Source organism: Microchirus variegatus, assembly GCF_963457635.1.
Source record: "Microchirus variegatus genome assembly, chromosome: 18".
Classification (NCBI taxonomy): Eukaryota; Metazoa; Chordata; class Actinopteri; order Pleuronectiformes; family Soleidae; genus Microchirus; species Microchirus variegatus.
In genome coordinates this window covers 3,884,837-3,902,296 of record NC_139819.1, presented here as the reverse complement: position 1 = coordinate 3,902,296, position 17,460 = coordinate 3,884,837, and the positions used below count along the sequence as shown (strand labels likewise).

The 17,460-nt window shown below is 45.4% G+C and overlaps 1 protein-coding gene across 1 annotated transcript; it reads left to right on the top strand.

Annotated features, from left to right (window-relative positions):
- Positions 1–4,841: 4,841 nt before the first annotated feature.
- lzts1 (leucine zipper, putative tumor suppressor 1) lies at positions 4,842–15,744 on the top strand (the record flags this gene model as incomplete). The annotated part of the gene is made up of 8 exons (XM_083904944.1): positions 4,842–5,075; positions 5,167–5,295; positions 8,534–8,705; positions 10,447–10,838; positions 10,931–11,104; positions 12,362–12,493; positions 13,689–13,883; positions 15,205–15,744. The coding sequence occupies 8 exons, from the start codon at positions 4,842–4,844 to the stop codon at positions 15,742–15,744; spliced, it is 1,968 nt and encodes a 655-aa protein (XP_083761070.1).
- Between the last annotated feature and the right edge of the window lie 1,716 nt (positions 15,745–17,460).

Below are 17,460 nucleotides of genomic sequence, written 5' to 3'. Positions count from 1 at the left end.
TGCTGTGTGTGTTAAGATATGACGTATTTACAGTTTGGCAGCGACGTTGTCGGCGGTGATCAGCTCCGCCTCTGTGGACGCTCGGTGCGCACTGTGAGCCGGCACAGAGCAGCTTCGCTCGGCCTGTCCTGAGGACCAATCGCAGTCTCTTGCCGTCTCCGTTGTCCCTTGACGGAGTGACGGACACTATTTCGTGAATATGTTTTTAAATATTTCGTGCAGCCGGAGACGACGCAGACGGCTCTTCGACAGAGTCACTTTACGCAGGAGTATAAAATGGGGTGAAAGATTTACACTTTTTTTTCGTTTGGAAACACAGTTTTCTTTTGTTTGTTTTGTTTTTTTTTCATCCACAAGGTGTTTTTGTCAACACTCTGCGGGACGCCGAGCGCTCTCGAAGTCCAGGCGTGAGACTTCATTCGTGTGTGTGTGTGTGTGTGAACAAACAGCGTAAAGAAAGGACGGAGGTAAATCACCGTAAAAAAAAAAAACTGAAGCTCTCTAAACACTCACTGTGAGTGAGGACCGGAGTCACTCATTTAACACTCGAAATATGGTCCTGGGCTGTTTTGGAGGAGAATATATGAAGCGGGAACACCAGAGTCCAAACAAAGAGAGGGCACACTTCAACACACAAAAGAGTGAAAGGAGAGAGAGAGAGAGGGAGAGTCTTTTTTTCCCCTCTCCTTTTACAATTGAAGTGTTGTTTGTTCAGGGTGGGTGCAGGGCAGCACCGGGTGGGACGGATGGAGCGAGGGAGGGAGGGAGCAAGTGAGGATGAATGGTTATTACGCAGTTAGTCGATGCACAAACGGAGGAGGGGGGTGTGTGTGTGGATGATAGTGGGGAGAGACGAGGGGGCGTGAAAGATCCTTTTGTGAAGGCCGAGAGTTAATCACTTGAGCGGCACACGCCGGGTTCTGTGGGGAGCACATGTTGGACACTGGATCCCCAGGGAGGGGGGAGGCCCTCGACGCACACACAGGCCAAGTAGAAAAAGCAATGAGGACACACCCCCCCCCTGAAAGAACAGTGAGCAGAGCAGACCCCTCTGGCTGTGGTGATAGTGGGAGCTTTGCATTTTGCTGCTGGTTCATTCAAGGCCTCACACTCTCACACAGAGGGATGTACACACATGGACGGATGGACGGATGGATGGATGGATGGATGGAGCGGCCCCGTGTTTAGAGATGGATGCCTAGTTTGACTCGGCAGTAAGTAAAAATCTACCGCTTCGTGAGAGTGGATGTTAATGTGTGTGAGTGATGGTGGAAGAGCAGCGATGGGGATTTAGAGGCAGCGGCGTTTGTCAGGGACTGTTTACATCACAGGACCGCGAGGGGGGAGGAAACGGGCACGTGACGACGTTTGTGACTCAGCGTTCTGCCCACTGTTATGGGTTTGTGTTGTGAGATTTGGACTGTTAACCTGGAGAACGTGTCCGTTTTTTCGAAGGTGTTTTTATAGGCAATTCTCCTTCTCATGGAAATTGCACCCTACGATCAGCGTTGCAAAATGACGACGTTCTCCGACGTCTCGTTTTTGTCCGCGAATGATTTGTGGTGACTTCTTTGTCGCGCGGAGCAAAGAAACGAGGAAAATATTCACATTTAAGAAGCTGAAACGATCAGAAATCTTGTTTTTAATCATGAAAAAAGCTTCAAACCGATTCATCGATCATCAAAACAGTTGATGATTTAGTAATTTAGTAGTGGATTATTAATCCATTAGTTGTTTCAGCTCTAAAATAGTCTGTTTCCAGCGTTAAAGTCAGAGAAAAATCACAAAACATCTCTTTTTGCCCACTGTTATAAGTTTATGTTGTGAGATTGGACTATTACCTGGAGAACATGTCCGTTTTCGAGGTGTTTTTACAGTCAATTCTGCTTCTTATTCTGATGGAAATGATGGAAAAACAGAGACCTGCAACTAAGGATTACTTTCGTAATCGATTAATCTGTTGATCGGCGTTTGTCAAACCTGGAAATGACGACGTTCTCCAACGTCTCGTTTTGTCCACGAACCAAAAAATGATTCAGTTTGAATGATTTCTTTGTTACGTGGCACAAACAAAACGAAGAAAATATTCACATTTAAGAAGCTGAAACGATCAGAAATCCTGTTTTAAATCACGAAAAAAGCTATTTCAAACCTATTGACGATTCATTTTAGTAATCGATAAATAATCGATTCGAGAGAAAATCAAAAAACAAGCTCTATTTGCCCACTGTTATAGGTTTATGTTGTGAGATTTGCTTATTACCTGGAGAACGTGTCCGTTTCCGATGTGTTTTTACAGGCAATTCTCCTTCATATTCTCATGGAAATTGCACTATACGTGATAATTGATAAATCAAAACACAGCAGAAGCAGCATTTTGAGGATGAACTTGTCACGTTTTCACGTCCGTTTAAACAGTTTCTCAGTCATCAGTGACCTGGCTTCCTCCCTGCAGGCTCCTCACTGTGTGTTCTCTGATTCTAACTAACTATTATTCTGCATCTATTTCCCTTCCGTCTTTGTTTTACTGCACTGGTGATGAAAAGTGACAGCGATGAGAAAACTCCACGTGTGGATTTCGCCTCCAGACGAATGCACACGTACACTAATACGTGACTTACGGCGGGTCATTAGTCCCGAGCTCTGTCGTACAAAGCCTAGAGAGTGACGACCAGGTGGTTAGGGGGGGGGGGATCTGCCAGTGTGGAGCCTCTGTTCCCCCCCCCCTAAGAGGAGACCCCCCCCCCCCATCTGTGGATTAGCGATCGCAACATCTGGGGTCTGGTTGGCTTTTTAAAAAATGAGTGACAGTAACTGCGAAAAGCAAGAACGTTACCGTATTAAAAGTGGAATATTTATAGCGCTTATCTCACGATAAGATGCCCGAGTGGAATAGCAAACACACAAAAAAAAAAAAAATGATTGCAGAGTGTTATTGAGACGGCAGCACCGGCCAAGTGTTGAGCAGGCAGTAAATGGCCTAATTGCCAGTTTGTTTAGAGGAAGGGCACCCGAAGGCTTGTTTATCAAACTCAATGGTGCCGGGGCTATAAATCTGGGCACACAGAAGCAGGCAGGATGCCAGGACGGACCTGTTTCACTCAGCAGCACAACTGTGAACACACCTGCTACGGCTCGTCTGGACCTGAAGGAAGAACAATAAACTTAAAGGACACTTGGGGGGGGGAAGGAAACTGCACGACGACAGCTTTGTCCTTTTCGCCGATGAATCTTTTCAAAAGGTGTCGTCGAGCGTCGCTTTTACGACACAAACACAAACGTCTGTTACGCTCGGCCCGTTGTCGGAGACGTTGACGCAAAGACAATTAAAGCCACGCGACTCTCTCGGTGTCACCTGCCGCCATCATACGCTCCCAGAAATAAGGGTTCCAAAAGGGTTCTTCTGCCAGGGCTGAGGTTCTACCTGGAACCCCTTGCTTCTGAATAAACCCTTTCCCCAAGAAATGGTTTTTCAAGGGTTCTTGGAAACACTAATGGTTCCAGTAAGAACCATTTTGATCCAGAGAACCCTTTAAAACCCCTTTCCTGGATAAAGGGTTTTAAAAGGGTTCTTGGTGGATCCCTCCAAAAGGGAAGCCAAAAAGGGTTCTGCTATGAGGACAAGCCAAAGAATCTTATATGGTTCTACTGAGCACTTTTATTTCTAAGAGTGTAGGAAGTGATTTACTACTGCTGTATACACTCCAATGCTCCCCCATTCAGGTCCATAGAACATATTATGTGACCATACACTTCAAGTTTCCTCCTGAAGCCAACCAGGAAGTAAGAATATATTGGATAACCACTAGTCGGCGCCACTGCTGGTTGGAAAAATAACTCAGTTTGAATGGAACAAGCCTACTTATACTCATTTTATTTACAATATCTGTACATTTTCCTGTCTTAATGGTAATCTATACTCTATATACTATAAAATTACTAGTTCGGGGGCCACATACAGGGCAATTTGATCTCAAGTGGGACGGACCAGTAAAATAACAGTGTAATAACCTATAAACAACAAGAATTCCATTGTTTACCTTTGTTGGTAGTTAATAGTATTTGTAGACATATTTGAAATGTCCTCAAATTCATCCTGCGGGCCAGATTGGACCCTGTGATGGGCCACTCCTGGCCTGCGGGCCTCATGTTTGACACCCCTGATTTAGAGGATAAATTGAACAGAACAAAGGCACGCCACATAATGAGGGGGGACCCCGGTGTGATTGACAGGTGTTATCGTCCAATAGGAGCCTGATTGCAAAATCTGGAAGCTTTAAAACAGGAGTTCAAATTAACCGTGACCTGTTTCCACTTGGTCAGGTCTGATAGTTTTGCTTGACAGAGCCCATTTTTCAGAGCATTTAAATAATGTCACAAAGGGTACAGAAACAGGCGAAGCTACGGTTTATTGGCTTTTTAATAATACATTCATTATTTATGGGTTAATGGGCCGGTCCAAATTGACTTAACCCTTGTATTGTGTTGAAAAAAAAGTGTGATTGACAGCTGTTGTCGTCCAATAGGAGCCTGGTTGCAAAATCTGGAAGCTTTAAAACGGGAGTTCAGATTCATCATGACCCGTTTCCAGTTGGTCAGGTCTGATAGTTTTGCTTGACAGAGCCCCATTTTCAGAGCATTTAAACAATGTGAATGAACTGCAGCGGTGACAAACCCCGTGTTTCATATGTGACGTCCTTGTCTCGTCCTGCAGATGAAGCCCCCGACCGCTCTTTCCCCGATGTCATGAGTTGTTGTTCGTCCTCCTCACTTCTGCGTAACCTCGCCACCCGGACCGCTTCAGCCCCGCCCCCGCTCCGCTCACCTATGCCTGCAGGACCATGGGTAGCGTCAGCAGCCTGATCAACGGCAACAGCCTCGACACCAAACACTGCAGGGCCTCCGAGTATCGCCTGAGAAAGGGAGCGAACCAGCACCGGCGGAGCGGAGGCTGCAGCCTCGACGGGCTCCTGAACTGTGGCTTCGCTCCGGGCTCCTCGTCTTCCTCGCATCATCCCTCCAAAGGCCTCGCACACTCCCGCTCGGGACGCAGCGAAGACTTCTTTTACATCAAGGTAAGAGCATGTGAGCCATGCTTTTTTTTGGAGCTGAACGGCAAATATTCCACCGCTGCTAGGTAAATGTTTCACATTCGTTTCATTCAAGGTGAACCATAAACCGAGGTCGGTGCATCACAAAGTGGGAGCGATGGAGGAGCGAGGGAACAGAGGCGGAGAATCAAAGGCCCGACTGCAACCGAAGCCGCCGCTCGTGTCGGGGAAAAAGCCCGAGATGGTGAAAGAGAATTACCTGACTTTACTGCACACAGAATTTAAAGTACCTGAACTATTGTTAGTACAATATTGCAATTGTTTAAACTATTCATAGACACACACTTCTCAGTCAGACAGTCCCTTCCTCTTCCTCGACTTGCTCCGACAACCGTTTTCTCAGCTTTTTTTTTTGTTTTTTAGCCGACTCTGCCGTGACGTACGTCTAAAATAATGCAATCACTTTCTTGGTTTTATAACCGGTGCCTTGTGTAGTGCCGTAAAGCAATCAGTGTGTACCTGCGAGACCAGAAACTTCGCAAGATCTCCTGATTCTGAGGGATTCAGGGTCGGCGAACCTGATCGTGCAAGGCTGGTTTTCTGCTATACAAAACAGTAGAGGGGAATGGAGATGACCCTTAATCTCATCTCAACAAGACATTTAAGAGACATTGGAGATTTTCTGTGCTAAATGTTGGAGATTAACGCACGTGTTCAGGATTTTTTTAAGTCTTTTTAACTGATATACAGTTCGGCATTGATTCGATTTACAAGGGTTAGGGTTAGGGTTAGGGTTCAGTGGACGGCAGTTTGTCAACATCACGCATAGCATCAGCTCTGCTCGCTTGGAACCTCGTCAGAACAGACACTAAAAATGTACAAGGTGCCAGGTACACCAAAACGGCCAAAAAAAAAAGATGCCGAGTCACGCTGTTCCAGGACCGTGTAGTGCAGGGCCAGCTTTTCGGAAGGCTGACCATCCAGTGGGCCGGTCAACCCCTGTACTGCTATTTTGTGTTGCACAAAATGTTATCAATTATTTAGCACTTATTTATTGAAATGGCTGCAAGTTTTGTGCTAAAAAAAGTTACAAAAGTAACAAAACCACCAACATTCAGGTACAATACACTTTGTGTATCGTGCAAAAAGCTGACGGTTACAGTACCACCAACATTTGGGTATAATATATACATTTTAGGTAACCATATAAACAACATTAAGATGCGGTGGCCACAATAGGCTATTTTTGCAGAAATAAAAGTTACAGTACCAACAACACAGGCACCGCTACTGTTGGCTCATAGTGCAAAATATTCCGGTACATACATAGGCTGCATGCAATTACAGCTGTACTAGTATTTGCCACCCAGAGTGGGGCCCACCGTGAGTACCGTTAGCACTCTTGCCTTTACTGCAAGAAGACCCGGGTTCCTGAGTTCGAGCCCACCGTTTGGAACAACTTCGGAACAAGGGCCTTTCTGCAAGGAGTTTGCATGTTCTCCCCGCGTGTGTGCGTGGGTTTTCTCCGGGTTCTCCGGCTCCCTCCCACAGTCCAAAAACATGCGATATGTGGATTAGGTGAATTGGTCACTCTAAATTGACCGTAGGTATGAGAGTGTGAGTGAATGGTTTTTTGTCTCTATATGTGGCCCTGTGATGGACTGGCGAACTGTCCAGGGTGTGACCCCGCCTATCGCCCAATGGCAGCTGAGATAGGCACAGCACCCCCCGCGACCCTCTGGTGGAGGATAAAGCGGTAGATAATGGATGGATGGATGGATGGATGGGCCAGGGACCGGTCAAAATTGCTTGAAGGGCCGGTTCTGACCCCCAGGCCTTAAGTTTAATATCCTTTGTGTAGTGGAAAAGTGCCAAAAGACTCATTAGGGGAAAACAATCCAGCATAGTCACGCTTTAAACTTTGCCGCTTTGCCCTGCAAATGTCTGTCGGACAGTTTGAGCAAAGTACATTCGATTATTATCACACCATCAACAGCATGTACTCTGGTTGGTTGGATGCCAAAGGTGAACATTTCTTGGGTATTTCTTGGTCTGAAATAAATAAAATCCGTATCATCGCTCACTGTTGTAGACGCTCACGACGACTGGATCCAAGAGTTGGAGAAATCGTATATTGACGTGTAAATACGTCGCTCGGTGTGCAAACGAGTCTTGATTTCACGCAGATGTTCCTGCTCTCGGTAAAGGAAAAGCTCAGCATATATAATCTAAGAGGCAAAGTGTCATTATTTTTTTGTTTTAAACGAGGTTGTTATGCATTATGAAGCAGCCATTGTAGACTTTGTTAATTAGCCCGCTTTAGAGGCGCTCTGGGACTCGTTTCGTTGCCGTCGTAGAGCGCCAGGTTTGCTTTTTAACCCTCTTTTCTGTCTTTTTCTTCTTCTTCTTCTTCTTCTTCTTCTTCTTCTTCTTTTTGCGACGCGGCGCTAACCTGCTGCCGGCTACAGCTCAGCTAGCATGACCACGGCAGACTTTGAAAAGCTCGGCGCGCACAGCGGGGGGTTTAATAAGGTAGCCGACGTCGCTCATAACCTGCGTCGAGCGCCTCTCGGTTTATTAATCACCGTAATGACCGAAGAATGCCTTGATCTTCTCGGGGGAAGTAAATTTCTGTGCCAAGAATAAGGGAAGCAAACAGAGGTGTATTCTTCTTTCTTTTTATTCCTCGGGGGGGGGGTGTGTAAAAGAGAGGGAAGAGGCAGAGGAGAATAAAGGAGGACGAGCCAAAGAGAGTTTGAGGGAAAGGAAAAAAAACGAGGCATCCCAGTCATGAAGTCAGTGAGGAGGAATGCTGAGCTCACAAGGCTTTACCTCTTTTACTTCAGCGGTAGCTCATATTATTAATATCCCACAGAAAGGCTATTTATCTTCACTCAGACAGCACATAGGGGGAGGATGTGGGATGCAGAGGGAGGAGGATGGAGGATGGAGGAGGATGGAGGAGGAGGAGGGGAGGTGTGGTACCGCCGCCGCTGACGTTTCTTGGACAGCGCAGATGGGGCATGTGGAGCATAAGTTCATCTTTGAAAATGAGTTTTTCTCCTTTTTATGACAGTCTGGTGAATTGTACTTGCAGCCACTGCTGTGTGTCTGTTTAAGACTGCCAGCTTGTAATGAAGCAATCGCGTATGCTTCGACGGCTCTGTTTCTAATATGAAAAGAAATGATGGGGGCGGCGGCGGCGGCGGCGGGCGGCGGAGTAAGTCCCTTTCGTTCGTACCGACTTCCACCATGTGACAGTATTTATCTGCGTAAGAGCCCGTCATTGCGATTCTCAACTTTCACAAACGTGACTCATCCGTGGGGACTTTTTCTTTCTGCGCCGTCAGCTATATACGAGAAGCGGCGGAAAATAAAAACGGATATCTTGAAGAGCACACACACACTCTTCTTCACCGCCCACCCCCCCCCCCCCCCTCCCCCCCGCGTCTGACTGATGTGTCATTTTTTTACTCCTCCAGACCAATCCTGAGAAGTCAATGGTCCATTCCGCTGCCTTCAAGCCGGTCCTTCTTCCTCTCCGGAGTACGTCGTCCACGGAGACGGGCCACAGCGGCGGCGGCGGCGGCCTGGATCACATCCTTTGTCCTCTGGAGAAAGCAAGGAGTAGACACAAGCAGGACACCTTCTCAGGTCTTTATCTTTGTTTATTTTGTATATTAGCTCTGCCCTTAAGGACCACTTTAAAAAAAACATACAGTGGGTAACAGTGCTGCTTCAGGTTCTCAGATGGCACAGTGTCCATGGGTGTTCATGTACAGACGCTCAGAAAACAGCGTCATAGAGGTTTTAACCAGCCCTAGAAATAAAAGTGCTGAGTAGAACCATATAAGGTTCTTGGGCTTGTCCTCATAGGAGAACCCTTTTTGGCTCCAAGTATAACCTACCTGGAACCCTTTTTGAGGGTTCAACCAATAACCCTTTTAAAATCATGTATTCAGGAAATGGGTTTTAAAGGGTTCTCTGGATCAAAACGGTTCTTACTGGAACCATTAGTGTTACCAAGAACCCTTGAAAGACCCTTATCTTCGGGAAAGGGTTTTTCAGAAGCAAATGGTTCCAGGTAGAACCTCAGCCCTTCAATCAATCAATTAATCAATCTTTATTTGTATAGCCCAAAATTACAAAACACAGTTTGTCTCACAGGACTTCACAGGGTTGGTAACATCCTCTGTCCTTAGACCTTCGACCAGGGTAAGGAAAAACAAACCCTTATAACAGGGAAAAGGGTAGAAACCTTAGGGAGAACCACAGGTGAGGGATCCACTCCCTGGACGGACAGACGTGCAGTAGATGTTACCCAAAAACATACAATACACTTCTTGCAGAAGAACCCTTTTGGAACCCTTATTTCTAAGAGTGTAGGTAGAGCTGCTATTGGTATTGCTCATCCAGGCTGGTTTTACTGGTGACTTCTGTGAGAATGTATCTTTGATTTGTCGGCAATTCATTGGAAAGCTATTCCGGGCAAAACGACACAAATCTAGATGTTGGCCTCAAAATTGACTACTACAACTGACTAGTTGGCACGAAAACAGTGGACTTATCTTTAACTTATCGTCCACAGTTTGCCAAGATAGTACTTTATGGAAATCTCCCATACGTTTGTGTGGAGTGAACTAATCTTTCTGCCATTATTCATAACCCAAATATGGGAAACGGTGGTGCCTTTTCCTATTTGAGCGGTGTCTGGTTGGTTTAATCGAAGGGCCAGGTCATACATTTAGCAAAATACATGGGTGGGCACTAGAGATGCAACGGTACAGTTTCCCCACGGTTCGGTATGTGTCACGGTTTTGGGGCCACGGTATCGGTACGGTTTCGAGATCTTAATATAAAACTACTCAGACTAGCAAAGGCAATAGAAACTACAGCTACAAATACACCAGGCTGCTCCAAGTGAAAGTGATGGGTGATGACGCTTGCTCTGGGTGGCGCTGTAGAGCGAGTGTCTGTCCAATATCCAACTTCACTGCGCTGCATATTGCATCCAATTGGATCATATTGGATCTAATCACGCAGCACTGTGTATTTTAATATATTTTGACAGACTGAAACGTACCGAAATACCGTTGTTTGCCGTAAAATACTGAATACCGTTGCATCCCTAGTGGGCACCACCAGAGTTTTGATGGTTTCTGACTTTTTCCATTGTCTTTTTTTTTACCAAAATAAGAGCGTGACAACAAAGTGGCCTGGAATCTGTCATCATCATCATATCATATAATTATCTATAGACAGGCAGAGGGCAGTTAAGAGCATTAATAAGAGCATTCCGACCACCAAACGCAGTACATTGCCTATATTGATAAGGTTGAATGACAAATTACAGTAAAGAACAATGTGGGTTTTTTTTCTTTCTTCCTCCTTCCAGGCACACTCTCTGACTCTGGACGTAACTCCATGTCCAGCCTGCCCACCCACAGCAACAGCGGCAGCCTAAGTGCCTCCACAGGCCCCGTCAGTCAGAGCGACGGCAGCTCTGCTCCCACAAACAGCCTCGGCAAGGAAGCGCAGCCCAGTTTGCCGTCGTCACGGGTCAAGGGAAACGGCGCCGACCTCGACTGCGGCTACAGCAGGACCGCTTTGACACCGGCCGGTTTGGCGTCTAAGATCAACGCGGGCTCGCCGCCATCCGCACGCGAGCCGAGTCCACTCTGTGAAACAGCGGGGGGGATCCGGTCGCCCATCACCACGGACGCGTCACTGATCGAACGCTTGGAACAACGGCTGCTGGAAAGAGAGAGCGAACTGCAGGAGCTACAGGTGACAGACGAAAAACCGTGCTCATCATCGAGATCAGTCAGTCAGCGTTGTGTCTGGTTTTTTTAATTGGCGGTTTGTGCAATTTGCAATAGGTGAGTTTTGAGGAGAAGGAAGCCGACACCTGCCAGCTGTTCGAGGAAAGACAGAAGTACTGCACCGGGGAGATGGAAGGGCTGAAGCAGCGATGCTCCACCAAGCTGAGGCAGGTTTCTCACATGGCGGCGAAAACCCAGCAGGGCCTTCAGCTGCAGGTCAGCCAGCTCCAGGTCAGACCATCGCCACCTTTCCATCCATTATCTACTGATTTATCCTCAAGCGGAGGGTCACAGGGGTTGTTATGCCCATCTCAGCCGACATTGGGCGATAGGTGGGGTACACCCGCCAGTCCATCGCAAGGCCACATATAGAGACAAACAACCGTTGATTCGCACTCTCACACCTACGATCAATTTAGAGCAGGGGTTCTCAAAGTTTTGATACCTGAGGGCCAATTTAGGAACCCAACATTGGACTGAGGGCCGCCAAAGGAAAAAAAAAACTGAAAGAAATCCCATTTGTAATAACTATGTCGTCCAAAATGTGCCAATTTTTTTTAAAAAAATGTTTGGTTTTGAAATTTGACAAAAACAACATACTATACTATGTCGTCCAAAATGTGAAAAAAATGTGAAAAAAAAATGTTGGTCCAAAATTTGACAAAAACCTTGTACTATACTATGTCGTCCCAAATTTGACATTTTTTTTCAAAAAAAATGTTGGTCCAAAATTTGACAAAAGCGTCATACTATACTATGTCGTCCAAAATAAAAAAAAATAATAATAATAAAATTTGGTCCAAAATTTGACAAAACCTTGTACTATACTATGTCGTCCCAAATTTGCACCATTTTTTGGGAAAAAATGTCAACGCCAAAATTTGACAAAATCGTCATTCTATACTGTGTCACTATGTCATCCAAAATTTGATGACATAGTAAATACAGTTCTACAGTTTACACTTATTGATCTGTATCCAGTAATGTCCAATAAACATTTGACAAGCTTAGTAGCTAGTTTCTGCGGGCTAATCCCCATATCGCATGTGTTTGGACTGTGGGAGGAAGCCGGAGAACCCGGAGAAAACCCACGCGCACACGGGGAGAACATGCAAACTTCGTCTTATTTAAAAAAGGATGTCGCAGTATTAGTCACGGGGGGGAAACTCTGCTTGATCAGACGTCTATGGGAAAATGAACGTCACTTGATTTATAAAATCAGTGGACTTTTTCCTGAGGAGTTAATGGTCAGAATTGCTAGTTTCAGATCGCCTCAAACGGGAGGAACAAATGTTCCCATTTTGAGCAGATGGTGAATCATTGCACACATGATATTATCGTCCAATTGGTGCCTGGTTGCAGTTGAGTTCCTGTTAACTTCCAGGTTCAAAAACTCAACTGGAGAATACGTCCTTTTTATTAAATTAGATATATTTATATATAGAACTCGCAGAATTTGTGAATGGTGTGAAATGAACTCTCGTACAGGCGGAGAAGGAGAGGCTTCAGGACAACGTCTCAAAGTTGACCCGAGAGAGGGACCACATCCACCTCAAGCTGAGGTCGTACGAGAACGAGAGCACACATTTGGCGCCGACGCTCGAGGAAACGCAGTGGGAGGTGAGTGACGACGATATCGGTCGGGTTTGAAACCTTTGCTGCGTACAAAGTGACCTCTTACACCAGAGGGAAAGTCTCAATCATTATTCACTCCTTGCTCCGACCACTTAGCACGACCCCTCTATGTGTTGACGTAGGGAGCTAAATGCTAATTAGCCCTCCACACTGACATTTGTTCCCCTCATAAAGCTAACATTAGTTAGCTAGTTGTTGTGCAGCTACACGAACAAGAACAAAACTTGTTTGTAATGACTGTAAACAAACTATGAACTGGTCCACTAGCACTTACGACGTTTTTGGACATGTCTCTGTCTCTATAATAGACAACAGCGATAGCTGACAAAGGTCAGAGGTGGTAAAAAGGAGGCGTTCATGTTGAATCTTTGGCAAGAACACGTCGTGTCTGCTTGCATGTTAGCGTTGCGTTAGCTAGCGGTAGACGGGACCGTATCTATGTTCCCCGGGTCCTATGTTCCCCGCTTTGTATGTGACCGGGGAACATAGGACCCTTTCTCTAAAAAAAGGGTCCTATGTTCCTCGCTGTTCACCCAAAGGGTCCTATGTTCCCCGCTTTGTATGAGACCGGGGAACATAGGACCCTTTCTCTAAAAAAGGGTTCTATGTTCCCCGCTGTTCACCCAAAAGGACCAGGGGAACATAGGACCATACCCCTTACCCTAACCCTAACCCTAACCCTAACCCTTACCCTTACTCTACCCTACCCTACCCTAACCCTAACCCTTTACCCTGGAGCTCCACACCCAGGCTTCCACAAAGTGGGGAACAAAGGACCCTTTTTTTAAAAAAAAAGGTCAGATGCTCCCCGATCGGGGAACATAGGACCCGGGGAACATAGGTAAGACCCCGCAGTAGACTGCTACTAGCTTTAGACTGTAGACTGTGCAGTATATCAGCCACACATGGGCAAAATACGGCCCGCGAACCAAAAGTTGTGATAATAGCATCTGTGACGACAGAATCAGAGATTCTAGATTCTACGATCGAAGCGTGAACATCCTAAATATTCTACGCCCAAAAACAGACCGCTGACGCAAGGCCCCTTCATGGGCCGTGATCTGTGGATCGCCATAAAACGAGACAATATATAGAAATATCGGTTTAATGATTATTATTTCTTTACAGACTTTTAGTTGTACCGCTGATATAGACTGTATTTGTGTGCCCTTTAATGTAGGTGTGCCAGAAGACGGGTGAGATCTCCCTGCTGAAGCAGCAGCTGAGAGACAGCCAGGCGGACGTCAAGCACAAGCTGAACGAGATCGTCAGCCTCAGGGCGTCGCTGAAGGAGAACGCCGCGAAGATGGAGACGCTGGAGAAGCAGAACAAGGACTGCGAAGACAAACTGCGCTGCCGCACGATAGATGCCGAGGTTAGTCTGGTGATGGACCAACTTCACGTTGATCTTCAGACCTTTTCACTCATCGAGAACCGTAATCACACTTAAAGGAATAGTTGGGGGGTTCACTGAAGAATGATTGTATGAGGTTGTTGATGCATTATCAACATAGTCTCGGTCGCCTAAAGGAGTCAGACACTCGCTCTCACTGATAACTTGGCTGCCATCGGGAGGTTCGCCGGATAAAATCTATGCCTGCTGAAGTCTGCAGTATCTTAGGAGTGTGATTGCTGCTTGTTGCCTCAAAACTTATTCGTTTTCACTGTACGGCACCAAAGTCTGAAGAGAAAATTGTTGTTTTTAGCATTTTGCTGCCTCGTTTGGCAACGTTGTGCCATTCATCTTTATCCAAACAAGGGATATTGAGTCTATGGAGTTTGGTTTCCAGCCTATAAAGAGAGTAATTGGCAAATTTGGGGCCAATTCCAATTCCTATCTCAACCCTGAAGCTCAACCCTTAATCTTAACTGGCCCTCAAAACCAAGTGTTGAGGGTTATTTTGTTACTTAGAAATGGGACACCCCTTAAATGCAGATACGTCTTCAGACTGTAGGGGGCAGAATAACGGGAAAACTGCGTCCAGTCTGTCAACTCCAAAAAAGAAGAAGAAGAAGAACACATTTACGTCAGGATTATTAATTACGATCCGTTTGTCAGTCGAGTTATTCGGTTGTCAGTTAGTTATAAGATGATACTTCTAAATACCACAACCACGGACAAAAGATCGTAAAATAAAAAATAAATGTTACGCAACAATGACGTCAGTAATCCATAATATGGGCCTAAACTAAGATAATACAATGGTTTTCATCATTTTTATATCTCTATTAACAAAGAAAATACTTCATTTGTAGCGTACTCGTTTCGCTGCTTTCGGCGCCGTCTTTGTTCTGTCAAAACACGCAATGCATTCTGGGTAGCCCTTGCTCCCAAGGGTGGTCTCGGAAAATCTCAACATTGAGGGCGATACAGCCCTTAAACTCGCCCCTCAACTTAATTTTTCTGGGAATCGGGACAGCACTTGCACTAGAGGGAGCGCACATTTTTGAGATTGAGGGTTAAGCAAGGAATTGGAATTCACCCATAATCCTTAAAAATGGGTGTTATTAGGTGCAAACTTGGGTATATTTGGCCAAAATCTGTTTTTCTTCAGTCCCTGGCCGCAGCCGTGTCATCAGTGAGAGCAAGAGTCTGACTAAAGTTTATGAAAACTGTGAAAAACTCAACAAAGTCAGTGTTGAAACCTTTTTATTAGATTATTATATCTGATCTATTTCCCATTTTCTATATTCAGGTTTGCCAAAATGAGCTCCAGCGCAAGAAGAACGAGGCCGATTTCCTCAGGGAGAAAGTGGGCAAACTGGAGAAAGACGTTCAAGAAATGAAACAAGATCTGGCCGAGGCCAAAGAGGAGAGGTCGCAGCACTCGGACGCCCAGAGTCCCGCCTCGGAAAGACCGACCCGAGGTTCGGATTCGCCCGTGCGGCGTCGGGACGAGGAGAACGCGGACGACGACGACGTCTCCACAGAGTCGCTCCACAGAGAAGTGGCGAGGCTGAAGCGGCAGCTCGGGGAGGAGAAGGACGCTCGGGAGAAGCAGGCCGGCGGCTTCGAGCAGGAGAGGAAGACGTGGAACAGGGAGAAGGACAAGGTCATCAAGTACCAGAAGCAGCTGCAGGTCAACTACCTGCACATGCACAAGAAGAACCAGGACCTGGAGAGGATCCTGAAGGAGCTGACGTCGGAGCTGGAGAGCCGCGCCGAGCTGGGCGTGGAGCTCGCCTACGGCTCGGGGCTGCAGACGTACGACGACGTCATCGCCACGGAGATTTGACCGGGGGGAGCGCTTACACTGTCGCACGTTACCGGTCACATGACTGCTGTTTCACCGCTGTATGTGTCTCACTGTCACAGCTGGAGATTCTTCACTGCTGATAGACTTTTTAGTACACTCTTAGAAATAAAAGTGCCAAGTTGAACCATATAAGGTTCTTCGGCTTGTCCTCATAGGAGAACCCTTTTTGGAGGGTTCCACCAAGAACCCCTTTTAAAACCCTTTATTCAGGAAAGGGTTCTCTGGATCAAAATGGTTCTTACTGGAACCATTAGTGTCACGAATAACCCTTGAAAAACCCTTTTCTTCGGGAAAAGGTTTTTCAGAAGCAGATGGTTCCAGGTAGAACCTCAGCCCTTGCAGAAGGACCCTTTTGGAACCCTTATTTCTAAGAGTGAAGAGCAGATTATTGAATTTTTTTTTTCAGGAAGCACCAAACTTTGACTGAATGTACTTCTCGGGTCATTCTTTTGAAAAATCCCATTAGTGATTCACGTTCATTTCATCAGAATTTCATTTCCTTGGCCCGATTTCAGTGATTTTGGTGTCAAATGACAGGTAAAATTTCAAATGTTTAGATCAGAAATCCTTTTTGTGTCTCTTTCTGCCAATATTTTCTAAAGAATAATGTTCAAAAAATATACACAAACAACATGATTCCAGCAAAATGTACAAAAATGGTCCATGTATTTGCTCATGAGGAGCTGAATCCTCATTTTGAACAGCATGGCATACATTAAACAAAATGTTATAACCAATTATAACCTGAACATCTGTGATGCGAATAAACATTTTGGTTATTATTTTCGAAAATATTCTCAGTAAATGGCAGAAATAGATATAAAAAATATAATATGAGAATTTTTATCTATCATTTGACACAAAAATCATTGAATTTAGCCCAGGAAGTGAAATTCTGATGTAAAAGATGGTTGGAAATGACGCCAATTTTTAAATTTACGTGGCTAATGGGATTTTTATCTACTATTTCCAACGGTTATTTAACAAGATATACTGTACATCATTAGTGTTTGAGTCCATGGCACAAAAAGAGTGAAATTATTCTTGATATGAAATGTAATTACCCTGTTGCTACTGCTTTAAAAGTAAATACTAATTTATTTAATGTTTACATGTGTTTCTGTATTATTCTTTTTATTCATAATGTTGGTCTTTTTTGAGGCCAGACAAAAGCTGACTATTGTGGGTTTTGGTGATGGATGTCCTGTGATGGCACATGAAAAGCCATGATGATGATGATGATGGTGGTTGAACACGCGTCTCTTCAGGCTCTTCGTGGAGATGACAGTGATGTATCATCATCATCATCGTCGTCGTCGTCGTCCACCGTGAGCGCAGGTCTCCAAACACTGATTAACTCGTGTGTCACGTTCATTCGGGTCCTCCCACACGAGCTGCTGTGAAGGAGACGTATGGATTTAAACAGCAGTCGATACACAGCGACGTGTGTGTGTGTGTGTGTGTGACACCACTGTTTATAAAAGAACAGTAGTTTAACTACATGGGTGTGTCACTCTAATACGACAAATCAGTTGTGAAATGAATATATTTTAGTAAAAAAGGAGAACATTTCTGAAGATTTGTCACTTTAAAAGTCTTTTCAGGCACCAAATTGAGACCATAATAAATCTAAATCAACTGGCCATAAAATCCTCCTAATATGTCACAGAGACTCAGGAATAATGTTCTTATAAC